A 14,235-nucleotide genomic window follows, 5' to 3' on the forward strand; every position below is an offset into this window, starting at 1 on the left:
TTCAGTCAATTAAGCTTTTAATTACTTTAAATTATTTTTAATTTTTCTATTTTATTTTTGAAAACATATATTTTTTGTAATTTTGCTGAATTTAATTAATTTCTCTTTTTTATTTTGCATAATTCTAAATAGTTTATTTTTGTTGTAAATATTAATAGTTTTCTTTATGTTTGATTTGATTGGTTTTCTTTCAAAGATAAATGCATTTAAATTTTCTCTCATTGATTTATTAGTATATATAAGTATATATATATATATATAAGTAGTTAGTTTCTTTCTTCTAACATTTTATAGTTAATTATTTAAGATGTAGTTTAATTGTATTTATTTTATTATTTAACTAAAATAATTATCGCGTTTTTGATAAATCGGCAGTGGATCGCTTGGTGATTCAGACTTTCGGTCTTCATCCTCATTAGTTGGTGAACTTTTCTTGGAACTAACCTTTGCCATTGCTTTTTCTATAGAAAATTGTAATAAATTAAAAGAAATTAATTAATAATATATTTAAAAGAATTTAACTAATTATTTTTTTAAATATCAGTTAATAATTTTCACTTTGCTTTAGTGCTGTAAAGAAATTCATTTGAGTTAGTAAAAAGTTAAAAGTTTTTATTTTTAATTATTTTATTTATTTCATTTACTGGTTGGTGTCCATTAAATACTTACACTGCAATTTTGAATTCAGTGTTTCTTGGTAAACTCGGTGACTGTTCAGTTTAGTGTTTGTGTTAGTTTCAACTATTTAAGGTGTTATTAGTGCTTTGATATTTTTATTATTATTATATATTGAAACAATATATTTTCTTTTTATATAATAAATTTTGAATTTCTTAATTATAAGATATTTCTCTAATATAGTGCATCAATGAAAATTTTCTTTTCATGCATCTTGAAATTGATGTACACTAAGAAAGCAATGTGAGGGGGGAGATCATTCTTCAACTAATTAATTTTACTCATAACAGGATTCTAGATCTTATGATATATATCACAATATTATATATATGAATGAAGTAAAATAATTTAAATACAATATATATATATATATAGTTGGACTATAATGTTTTGCGATATTGATCGATTATGAGGTCCTCCCAACGACTACCGCTGCAGTTGTGAATTAGAATAAGAAGAAAGAGAGAGAGAGAAGTAATCTTATCTAGCTCTGCTATAGTCTCGCACAAATTTACTTAATCGTCTCATTTTCTAGCCGTCCGATATCACAATTATAGGTATTAAAGACACTGCTTGTATTATTAAAATTGTACCAATTTTCTTAAAACAATTATAGATATAACCTTATAAAATGAGTTAGAATGGTACCTTCATTTTTGGAACCTAAGTGAGCTAGTTACTTTCTGAGACAGAATATCACTTGCATATATGCATCTATCTGTAATTCTTTGTTGCTTTTATGTATCTAAGTATAGTATTTATTTTGAGAATACAGTCCATATTATCCCCTGACTAAGTGAGATGGATCTCAAAAATAAGTATTGTACTCAAATTTAACATTATATATTAATATAATTCTCAGTAAAAAAAGTTTTGAATGGAATGGAAATTCATGTTCAAACAGTAAATATAAAATATAGATGCCTTTGTAGAAACCGCATGAAAACCGCAAATCAATTTGGAGTCCTTCCTAGTCATTTGTGTGTGGAAACCTACACGGCGAAATCCCACATTCTTTCGACAGTTATTACAGAAGTTGTTTGAAAGTTGAAAAAAATGACGAAATCTCTCCAGAAATAAGAGAAAGAAGAAGAAGTTTCCAGAAGATGTTATTTTTGAAAGAAATACTTTTATGACAGTTTAACAAAATGTTCATAGATAAGGACTGTGACTGCCTACCTTTGCTATTCTGAAAAAATTAATAATTAAAGAAGTACATCTTTGACAGTTTGTCGGATTGTTCTGCGATAGAGATGAAAAAACTATTATTTTGCTTAAATTTAACGAAGTGGATCTATTTTTAACTTCTTAGGTGTCTTGCGTGAAATGTAGATAATACCTAAAATAGCGAAGAGCTGCTATTTGCATATTTGCTGACTTGTAACTACAACTAACCAATCTAACCAATCTAACTAACCAATAATTCCAGTCTGATTGGAAGCTCAGGTATTAGCATAGCTAATAGTCAATGAAAGGATTACTTATCAATCTCTTACTGATTTTTCTGATAGCAATTATGCGTTTCATAAACTTAAGGTTGTGCTTTGGCTTCTTAACAATTTGAATGGTGTTCTGTATTTAATTTCCTTTTTTGAATAAAAATTTAACTCAAGCTTTCAAAGCGTAAAATTTCAAAATTCCCTTTATGCTTAGATGACATTACTAATATTTACCCATAAACTATTAATTTGATTGAAATTTTTTTTTTAAATGTCTATATAAACTTTTTATACCATTTTTCTTAGATTTTCATGGTGTTTTAGGACGGGACTTTGGCTTTTGTTTATTTTAATCTATATGTGTTTAAATAAACTTGACCTTTAACTTCTTGCGCAAATGTAATGAAATGATTTACTTTATAATTATCATAAATTTTATTTAATATAGCAATTCATATGCAATATAGTAATTTCGATATATGATTTAATTAGTTTAATAATGAAATTGAAGATTTTTTCTGATTATCTTTATTATGAATGATATCTGCAATTTATCAACTCATTTAACCATGCAAGGTGCACCTGGAGTAATAATTGCATTTCAACGTATATACCATATATATGAAAATTACACCGCAATATCATTTTATATAATTATAATCTTTAATTTTATAATAATTTTGTAATTTTTTTATATTTTATTATAATTTATTTGTATATTTCGTATTAAAATTTCCAATATAAAACAAAACGAACACAAAAGCAATTTGACAAACATATCTCAAGAACATTGAACAATTCTACGAAGAAAAAGTTAACATTAACTAAAGCATAACTTAAGGCGTATAGTAAAATAATTGCCTTGAACTAATGTGTGAATAGCTCTAATTTGGTGTTAATAATTAATAAAAATTAGTATTTGTGAAAGTGAAATATAAGTATTTTTATTTTGTGTATATTATATATATAATTTCAAATAAAATAATTATACAAACCTTTTTCAATTACTTCTTGTCATTGTTGTTGTTGTTGATGTACTAAATGTTGTTGTTTTTGTTGTTCTTGTAGATTTTTTTTTAGTTTTAGTATAAAAATTTGATATTTTGATATATGAAATTTTTAAACATTTAAGAGGTATCATGCTGTAAATTTAACGTCGCGTGTCAATTGTTGCAGTTTTAGTTGTTGTAGTTGTTGTGATTTGCTTTTGTACTGACTATGCGATTTTGCTGTATATTTTGTTATATTTGTTGTTGTTTTTGGTTAATGTAATGTGTTTATTTCAAACAAATTATTTTTTTTGTTTTTGCAACATATGATAAATATGATAGCATAATTATAGGCGCGCAACGATAATATGTTTTTATAATGTTTAATAATATTTAATATCACAAAAACATAAACAAAAAATTGTATTTAAAAAAACTATATAGGTATATATATATATGTATAAAATAATGCAAACAAAACAACGAACGCGCACTTAGGATCTCTACTTTTGATTAGTTTGACTATTTGGGTTACCTAAAAAAATGCAAAAAAAAATAAATAAATAAAATAAAATAAAAATCAAGGCAAAAATGAAAGAAAATATTATTTAATATATAAATAAAAATAAAAAATTAATTAAATATAATAATAATAATAAAATAATAATTTTTATTGTGTTAGAACTGTTATAAAAATTTTTGAACCGCTATGTAAAAACATTTGTAAATGAAATAGTTGATTAAAAAAGCTTTTAATGCAACCCCCGTAAATCTTAATTATTTAATCAAATGAAAAACCTTATATAAAAGATAATTAGATTTAGATTGTTTTTAGTTTTCAAATAATTTGATATGTAAATCTTTTATAACCCAAAGAAAAGTACTAGATTGACACATAAATTTGTATTAAAAAAAATAAAAGAAAAAATTTATTATAAATTTCAATGAAATAAGAAAATTTGGAATTTTGATATGTCGAATGTTTAGTGCAAAATGATGTTTGACATGAAAATGATTAGGATTTGATGGCATGAATGCACTAATGTGTGTGGAATCAGATTTGTGTGAATGTAGGGTGAATGAGTTTTTGTCATGTGTCTCGAAATATGTAATAAAATGAATATTGAAAGTTGATTTTTTGCGGAGAAGGGGAATGAGAGAGACCATTGATGTGACATGACAGATGAGTTTTGTGAAATTTCAATAAATTTTGATTATAGACGAAACGTTTTTATTCAATTTTCATCTAGAAAATTAGAAAAAAATACATATTGAAAAAGATAAATTGTAGATTAGACAGAGTACAATAGCACATATAATAGTTTTATTAGTATTAAATACATATTCATAGAAATATAACTGATTTGCTCAAGAAATATATATAAATATACATAATACATCAATAAATATGAACTTGTAATAATTACACAATGAAAATATGAAATGAAAATTTACAAAATTTTAAACAAAATTATTAAAATAAGAAAAAAACTTTAGAAATTGCCGTAACATATAAAAAACAGTACTGTCAACGATTAGTAGTAAAACACAATAAATGTTATTACATATATAAAAAACATATATAAAATGTTAATTTTTAAACAAAAATAAAAATTTTGTACTTAAACTTGCATTGCAGAACTAATTTCATATAAAATTCAACTCATAAACGAAACATATTTTACATTTAAAATTATTGTACAAATCATATAAAATAAATATGTAAACAGTGGCTTTGGGTTATTAACACTTCAGTGGGTACATTCTTTAGCTTGGAGTGGGTCAATATGGTTATGGTATCCAAATTTAATAGCACTTACCAGCTACTATTTTGCTCATTTGCATCACTTGCTGCGCCAAAATTTGATTCAATTGCAAGAGATGTTCGCGCTGTTTTTTCTCTGCATTTATTTTGCTAGGAGGCAAGGACTCACTTTCCTAATTTGTTAAAAAAATTAGAAAAATAAATATTATTTTATTTGCTAAACAAAATATACAGTTTTTAACTTACATTGGCTGTACTTATTGGCGCTTCAGCTAACATTTTTTTAATGGATTCCACTTTTTCCTGTCGACGTTTCTTTTCTTCAGGCGATAGTTCTGGAGTCTAACGAAAATATTTTTTTTAATTTTTATTCTAATTTATTAATTCGGAAATAATTTTTAATATATAACTACATAAAAAAGTCATACATAGTCATAAATAAACAGAGTTCATATATCAGCATATATCAGAATAGTGATTAGTTATTATATACGAAGTATGTAACAGTTATCATTGGTGTATAAGAACTCACGCAGAGAAATTGCGTATTCCCTATAACTCTCACTGCAGAAGTTGTAGAAACCCGCAGGAGAAAGAAACAATAATACATTTTCTCTGTGAATGCCGGCTCTAGCATCCAGAAGATATAGGTTCTTAGGAAAATACTTTTGTGATAGTTTATCAGACTGCTCAATGGTGAAGATGAAAGGCCTATTAAATTACCTAAATTCAGTGGGATGGATTTAGTCTCTACTCTTCTATACTAGGGTTCTTGCGAGGAATGTGGTAACAAAACGACGAAAAATCGCTAATTGAGGTACATTTGAAGGTACCAACCAACCATGTAACAGTTAATAATTAAATGCGGTTATTGTCTTAAAATAATGAAAATATTCAATATAAATAATTCACCTATGAATAATTATATAAATATATCCTGCAAACAAAAAACTATATCTCTAAGTGTGCCATGTGATATTATTCCAAAAACTTATTTATTTATATTCTATTGTATATTAAAAATAACAATAAGCCCAAAATGAAAGACAAGACAGTATCCAAAACAATTTTTAATAAAATTTGATTTGCGATGAACTACAAAATATGTACTAGTACCTTCTGCTCAAAAAGTATTCGGATTTAGTAAATAAAACACAAATTAAAATTTTATTCCAAATTTATTTTATGTTCTTCAAAATATGTTCCTTCTGAAGCGATACACATATGCCAACGCTTAACCCAATCTTCCATACACTTTTCGTCGGCCCGTGCAGGTATGGCTTTTAGTTTCTTCGGCGAATTCTCTTTTACCGATTCAATCGACTCAAAACGCTTACCACGAAGGGGCAATTTGAGTTTCGGGAACAGGAAAAAGTCGCACGGCGCCAGAAATGGCGATTATAGTGCCTGAGCGATGACAGTAGTGCCGTGTTTGGTCAAAAAATCGCGTACAACAAGAATTTTCCATAGTAAAAATCGCTAAATGCACTTGAGATAGTCTCACATTAAGAGCTGCTGTAAACAAACTAATTGACAGATGGCGCTCAAATGTCAAAAAAGAGTGTATCAACATAACTAAAAAAAAACCTTGAAAAAGGTCTATTACTTAAGGAGTAGTTAACAAACAACACAATCCGGATACTTTTTGAGCAGAAGGTATACTGGAAAATACAGTACTATGAATTAGTAAAAATTTTCAGATATACTTGTTCTCATTATACAAAACAGACTTTCCTATATCTTTAACTAACAATGCTATGCCAGTTTTCGGAATTACATATGTTGCACAAACAATACAGTCTTTTTCATACCAACCCGGAATCTGTGATATAACACTTTTCCTGCTACTATACTTACAATATACCACCTTAGTCATTTTGTTTCAAAAATGACAGCAGATTTAAAGCTTTAGTAACTATAATGACGATTAAATTTTAATTTAATAAAGTTTTTGCATTATATCATTATGTATGAAATACTTTATCAATGCTACATTCTCTATAATATATAGTATTTTTACTTGAAAATATATTGCACCCCATTCATGACTAAAAATATGTAAAGCCAATTTCAACTATAAATTATAACCCTATAAGTTGAACCCTATTTTGCAGAGACTTCATTCGATATAATGATATTATTTATTCATTCGATATAACATGCCCACCAAAATATCGGTTTGCTCGTATACCAAAGCCGAACAAATCCCAAGAATGCGTTTTGCGATCCTACTCGCGTCTATAAAACACACACTAGCTCTATAAAATTAAACTCTCAGCTTTGTTGAAAGTGATAATACTAACAGAAATTTTTCTTTAAAAGTTAAAGTAGTCTCTTATGATCCTTTTCGAATATAACATAATGGAGATAATTGCTTTTTTCTTAATAATTAGTAGAGACCTTCGCATGGATCTTGTATATTTTATTAGATATACTAAAAATTTGTTTTGCAATATTATGGGGCGTTTAAGTTAAGTTAATAAACAAATACAAAACAAAGTGGTACGTTCCAAAGTAATTTGAATGTTTACATATAAAACGAAAAAGAAAAGGAATATCACCATAAATTCCATAAATAAAAAAATTTCGAATAATGCTGTTAAGAATGCTATTAACGTAAGGCTTACCTTTTCTGGTATATATCGTTCCGGTATAACAATTTTGTTTGGTGCCAATAATAGATTATCTATTGTGTTTTCAGAAATTTTTTCTCCATGTCCCAATGCAGAACGTACAACGTCCGGTGCATTCATACGTGGACGTAATGCTACTTCCATGTCTAAATCATCTCGAGCACGCCAGTTAGTATTCTATAAAAGAAATTATAAATTTAATTAAAGTCAATAATAATATGTTTAAAGTTTTCAATAAAGAAATCATTTTTAACATTTAATAGTAAATATGTAAAACCCAGCAATTGTGAAAGCTTAGTGGAGCAATTATAGCAAAAGGATGTGAAGATTCGGAATCTAAGAAAAATATAAAAATTACTGAATGTCTCAAGTCAGTCAATTCAGCATTTCTGAAGGATGTGAAAGTATGATTCGGACTGTCCCAATAACCCATTTTCAATATATTCAGCATAACGACATGCTTTTACAAAGTAGACTTTCAACGGAACCGTGTTCCTTGAATGTAATGTTGAAATGGTTTTGCTCTTCCTATATGATTTGTTTTGTTTCGTAGGTTAAGGCATCATGTGCTATACTCATGTTGGGAAACAATCTATATATAGTATAATGTATGGCTATTTAACTTGAAAAGAAATCTTTAAAGTATCTAAAAATGTATTTATAAAATGTATGTAATGTTTTGGTATTCATTTTGAAAAGAAATTTTAGATAAAACTTCCCCCTCTTAAGAGCTTTCCCACCATATTTAAAGTTATTATTTATTAACACAAAACTACTTACATTTCTGTTCATATCATTCTCAGCTTGAACATGTTCCATAGCCTTCACATTGACATTGTTGGGTGCAGTATAGTGACGACGTTTCTCGCGTGGTACAGCTCGTCTATGTTTGTGTTGTGATGGGACCTTTTCTATAACTTTCTCAGTATCCTCAGAAGCTGAACCAGCAGACATTTCATTCATAATTTGACGCGCAACTTCACTTTGGAAAACAGGGCCTGGACTTAAATCGGTAATGCTTTTATTTAAACTCTGCATAGAATCAGTTTTTTGCCTTAAAGCCGTCTGTGAGGAATCTCGTGAGTGTATATTCATTTGATGTTGTTGCTGTTGTTGCAATTGTTTAGCAAAGTAAGCATTCGCTAATGGATTAAGATGTTCTCTGCTCGTGCCATTTGTTAGATGATGTGCATAGTTACTGTTCTTATCATAACTGTTACTATAGTAATCAGGATATTTCATGCCATTTGTTGTTGTTGAAGTACCATGATAATGACCATTTTGTTTGTTGTGATGTTTACTATGATGATGTCTTGGTTTTGGTGGTTCAGTGTAAGTACGCGGCAGTGATTTAGAACGGTTGTTAGTGTGATAATCCTCCATACCAATCATACCACCATTGGTATGTTGATAAGCGCTCATGGCAGCATGCATTTGTTCTTCTTCTAAAACTTGATCCAAATTTTGTGTGGAATTACTTAAACCACTTCGTTCACTACGATCTCTATGGCGTCGCTCCGATTCACGTTTCACAATGCGTACTGTTTTAATTTCCTGTTTTTCTTGATTACTCAAATTTGCAAATGGATTTGTGTCGAGAAAACCATCACTATCCACTCCACTGGTTTCGATATTGTCACTGGAATCGTTGTAACGATAGTGTTGACGTTCACTAACCGATAGACGTCGTTGTGGTTCGTTGTTCAGACTATCGCCAGTATTGTAATCACTCAATTTGCTCGATGTATTGGAACAATTCAATATATTTGCACTGGAATTGGCTGAACTGGTGTCCACATAAAGTGGTGTGGACAAATTTGTGCTGGAATCATTTAATTTGCGATTTACACTTAGCATTGAATCCAAATCGGTTTCAACCCAGCACGTAGAGTTAGCACGCTTCTTTATGCTACCGCCATTGCTGAGATTGTCCTTATTCCCGATTTCTTGGTACAAACGACTGGAATTCTCGGTTAGCTGTCGCACTGCTGTGCTGAGTTCTTGACGTTGTCGTTGCATATCACCCACTAGTGTTTGTACTCGTTTCAATTCTGATTCCAACATTGCAGTCGTATTGCTCGCGTATGTGTCGGAGACGAGTATACTTTGTGAACCACGCGTCGTTTGTAGTTTTTGGCGTAGTATCAGCAATTCCTGTTCCAAGCGCGTATTGCCAGCTACAGTTTGTTCCAATTTCTGTGGAAAAAAATTATGAATTCAATCAAAATTGTTTGGATTTATAAATGCCACATGCTGTTATGAGACAAGCATTAATTAATAATAAAGCAAATGCATTATGTTTTATGTATGCTGCCATGGATTCTTATTAGCGAAGTAGAAATAGATCGTCTGTTCTAAGTATGTGTCATTATATTGATGCTAAGAACCTGGGATCTGTATTTTAAAAGGTTATTAAAAAACGGTGTTTAGAAATAAATTTTGGGCTGTTAAACATATGTTATAAAAAAGGTTGTTAATTGAAGTGGCAGAATACCCGAATCTTCGAGATTAAGTTAGGAAGGTAAAAAATTGATAAATTATAGGTAGGGAATTGTTCTTCAAAATCTTGGAAATTGTAAGTGATATTATATACTTTTTGAGCTAAACATCAGGTATTATATTATATCGCGTTCAGATATATGTTGCACTCCGATATTGAGGGGGCTCCGATATTGAATCTAACTTTTATTTGTTTATTTACTATTATTTAGTGAAATAGTTAGTATAACAGTTTATGCACTATTATTAAATAGTAAATTTATAAATTTACTATTAAACCCTGATCATTTGACGATGATTAGGAACAATCATTTATGAAACCTATTAATGTATAAGTTTTTATATTATTGCAAAATAATTAAAATTTAATACGGAATGTTATAGTGTGTACTTATAAATAGAAGAATATCACCTATGGAATTGTATAGTTACAAACATGATCAGAAAAACACACTATAGCCTGTACTGTTAAGAGGGCTACCAAGAAGAACCCATGAATGGGTTACGTTTAAATAAATAAATGTTTGATTTAGAGATGATATCTTATGAATTATGTTTTTTAATGAACTTAATAGTTAGTTCTTATATGACATCGAGAGAAGAAAAAAATTATTATAAAATATTTATAAAATTTAGATTGTTAATTCTTTTCAATTGTTTAAAAGTATTATTTTTTTGATTGAAATTTAAATTGAAGTTAATAAAAGTCATGCAGAGATATGCTAATACGATATGTAGTAAAGAGTAATATATATTATTTTAATAGATTTTTATCAAGAAGTTAGTTTGAGGAAAAAGTTTATTAAATATTGAGCGAAAAACATGCTAAATATTTAATTTTATGAATTAAAAAAATGATTTTGGCATTTATGTTCAAAGCTTTTCAAATGACATAAATTTTATTGCAAAATAACAGACGACGAATTTCCACTAGGCACCTCGTCTACCTTAGAATTCTCCGCCAGTAATTGATGAACCCGCGATAATTCGCGTTCTAACATATGTTGCTGCTTTTTAGCAGCTTCTAGTGCCAGTGGAGGACCACTAGTATCCTGTATTCGAGCACGTAAACCACCCAAAGCGCGTTCCAAATCTTCTTTGTCTTTCTGCAAATTTTGTAAGGTACCCGATTCTTCTTGCAACAATTGATCCAAGTGATACAATTGTTCAACTTTAGACTAAAAATTTTAAAAAAGATATTTTAATGAATCTTCTTAATAATTTCGAATGCTGTTTCATTTTACCTGCAATTCACTATTATTTGGAGTCAAACGATCCCATTGCTTTTGCTCTTCTTGTAATAGACGACGTTCTTGTAAGCGTTGATTGAATTCCAAACGGTCAAGTGTCACTGCTTCAGGCCGTTGTGGTTGTCTTCCATTGACATCATTGCGATATAAAGAACCCAGTTTTACCATGTTATCTACTAGATTCACTAATGGTTTACTCTTTTCATATTGTCGCTCCAAATCTAGTAAATGTTGTTTCAAATAATCCAAACGTTGTATGCTTTCAGCTCGTGTTAGTCCCTCAGCTGTGCGAAGTCGATTCTGTAAACGAAAATAAGTTTATAAATGAAAGATAATTCTGGTAAAAAAATAAAACATTATAATTCCATTTCCGTGTGCTTAAAACTAGCAGTTGATGTAAATGACGTGCTTAAGGTCATTATAAATGAAATGATTAATTAAAACCAAATAATTCGAATGTTTACAAATATATATATATATATATATATATATACATATATTTCTATCGTTAATAATAGAGTTTTAAGCTTTACCACAGATCATTTAAAGTCCTTATATCAAAAAATTTCATCCGTCTTATTTGCTTAGCGAAAAAAATTAATAAAAATTTTTAGGCAAATAATAATTTAAAGACCATTCTTTCAATCCACACCAGAGAATCTCTGTTATCATCTACCATGATTAGTTTAACTAAGAATTTTAATTAAAATCATTTTTTTTTGTGAAAAGCTAGTCATTTGTGTTTTAGTCAACTGTTTCCACTGTAGATCTAATCAAATATCAAAATAGCTATCACTTGCTGTTAGGACTATAATTCATGTTCTAAAGGGTAATTTATTTATTTTATTATTATAATATATTATATTGTAATGTATCTTTTATTAATCAGTGTTAGGTTGCATGCGAATCAAATGAGACCTATAGCTCTATATTAACAATACAGATAGGCTTTAATACTTGAAATTTGAATTATGTCTAAATCAAAGGCGACTGTATTGAGTATAACAGCCGTGACGTAATTCTATGTCAATTTATATTTGCAATACTAATTTTGCGGTTGAAAAAACTAAAGTAGAGTGATAAAGTAACATAGAGTCTAATATAAGGCAGTAAAATAACATAGACTATATTAACTATATGATTTTACTGTCATAAAGTTTTAGGAAGGTTAAAGTAACACCATTTGTTTATGATTATTTCTTCTTTGTGGGTAATGAGGTGGAAATCTTCTTGCACCGTGACCCAGTTCTACTCTGCAGTATAGGAACTAAAATACTCCCTCTCTTTCTTTGGAATTGATCCCACGCAAAAACAAGTTTTGTATTACTTCGGGTTGAGTGCCTAAATACTACTAACGCAAACACTTAATAATTTTTATAAAATATAAATAAATTTTTTTTATTCAACAAAATATTTAAATTTGTGAATAAATAAGTAATGCATATAAAATATGTATGTGTGTGTTATAAGGCTCAATTATATTTAAGGGGAATTATGATTAATTTATGAAAAAGTGGGTTAGTATTCTCTGTGAATAATATACACATATATAAATATATAAATTTTTAATTCCTTTTCGATTCCTTATTTCTGGAAATTAATGTATAATTCTATATATTATAATTTTTCTATGTCTATATTTATTTTTATGTTATTTACATTTAACCACCGACACCAAAATTTTGAACTTCTTAAAACCCAAACCACTTAGAGAGATAATAATAAAAATATATGAACCTGTACGTCATGAATATCGGTGCAACATTGCTCAATCGCACGAGCTGTGTTACTATTTTGCCGACGCAATTGTATTAACAACAGAACCAATTCTTCGTGGGTGCGACTTAGTAAGTCTCCAGCAGAAACATCCAAGTTCTACATAAAAATAACGCAAGATTCAAATCAAATGATAGTTATATAAAATAAATTAATGTTAAAATTAAAATTAAATCAAACAAAATGTAATTAATAAAAACAAAAAATAAATAAATAAAAAAATTTAAAAAATTTAAATAATATAAATAAATACAATAATTAATATAATATATTATAAAATATTGACAATGTAATTATAAAAAATATTATATAAAATACACAATACTTATATGTATTTAAATATGGTAATAAAAATAAAGAAAATGTTTATTATTCTTAATTTAGAATTTTTAAGAAATTCTGCAAACTTACTTTGAATAAAAAATAAATGAGATTAAAAATATAAAACCTAATACTTGTAAATAGATTATAAACAAAAATATTATATAAAAAATTAAAATATATGGTTACATTATATAAAAAATTAAAATATATGCTTACAATATAAGCAGTAATAAAACCTTAACATATTCCGTAAACTATTAAAATTTTAATTTCTGTTGCCTATTGACTTACCCGCATTTGAGTGCTAGTCTCCCGTTCCAGCATATCGATTTCAGCGCGACTACCAACGCGTCTCATGGGATAAGCCGCTGATTGCTGTTGTTGATATCCGTTTTGCATATGATACATATTGTTGCCATAATAATCATCGCCACCAATGCTGCTGGGATGCAGTGGTGTGGATGTCGCCAATGCGCTGCCTGTGCCTGTACCGTAACTAAAGTCCCCATAGGTGCCATTTCGATCCGTAAGCGAAGTTGTTTTTGCATATTTGGTGTCATGTGCGGTGCCATAGTAGGAATTTGTTAGTTTACTCATTTGATCGTAATCGTTAAGTGGGTTTTGTAGCTGCTGTTGTGTGTGCGGAAGTTGTGGATCCGATGGATCCGGTTTCACGGTTAGATTGCCTTTGGGTAAGTTGCGTACATTTCGTACCGATATTGAAGCTACAAAAATGAAAAGAAATTACAACAAAATACATTTAATACGTATTCAAATGCATTTTAAAATGTTTTGTTCAAAAGATGGTTTAGAATTGCAATAAATTTAAAGATAATAAAAAAGATAAAAGTGAAATGTTAGAAGTTGTAGGGAGCAATGCGT

General features: G+C 28.5%; 1 protein-coding gene across 6 annotated transcripts in view; it reads right to left on the reverse strand.

Moving 5' to 3' along the window:
• Window positions 1-229: 229 nt before the first annotated feature.
• The window catches only part of LOC119685493 (serine-rich adhesin for platelets), a 77,996-nt gene continuing 63,990 nt past the window's right edge, over window positions 230-14,235 (reverse strand). The window contains exons 4-12 of one of the 6 annotated variants that reach the window (XM_038099787.1): window positions 13,645-14,078; window positions 12,991-13,128; window positions 11,248-11,553; window positions 10,951-11,181; window positions 8,285-9,700; window positions 7,499-7,681; window positions 5,118-5,213; window positions 4,927-5,044; window positions 230-461 (exon numbers count right to left, since the gene is read on the reverse strand). In XM_038099787.1, the coding sequence (XP_037955715.1) occupies window positions 337-461; window positions 4,927-5,044; window positions 5,118-5,213; window positions 7,499-7,681; window positions 8,285-9,700; window positions 10,951-11,181; window positions 11,248-11,553; window positions 12,991-13,128; window positions 13,645-14,078 (3,047 nt within the window). In that variant the 3' untranslated portion in view covers window positions 230-336. Of the gene's footprint in view, window positions 462-3,540; window positions 3,642-4,077; window positions 4,353-4,926; window positions 5,045-5,117; window positions 5,214-7,498; window positions 7,682-8,284; window positions 9,701-10,941; window positions 11,182-11,247; window positions 11,554-12,990; window positions 13,129-13,644; window positions 14,079-14,235 lie in introns of those variants that run through there. The other 5 variants (XM_038099786.1, XM_038099788.1, XM_038099789.1 and 2 more) reach the window with 5 other exon arrangements.

The sequence above is a fragment of the Teleopsis dalmanni genome, chromosome 2 (assembly GCF_002237135.1).
Source record: "Teleopsis dalmanni isolate 2A chromosome 2, ASM223713v2, whole genome shotgun sequence".
Classification (NCBI taxonomy): Eukaryota; Metazoa; Arthropoda; class Insecta; order Diptera; family Diopsidae; genus Teleopsis; species Teleopsis dalmanni.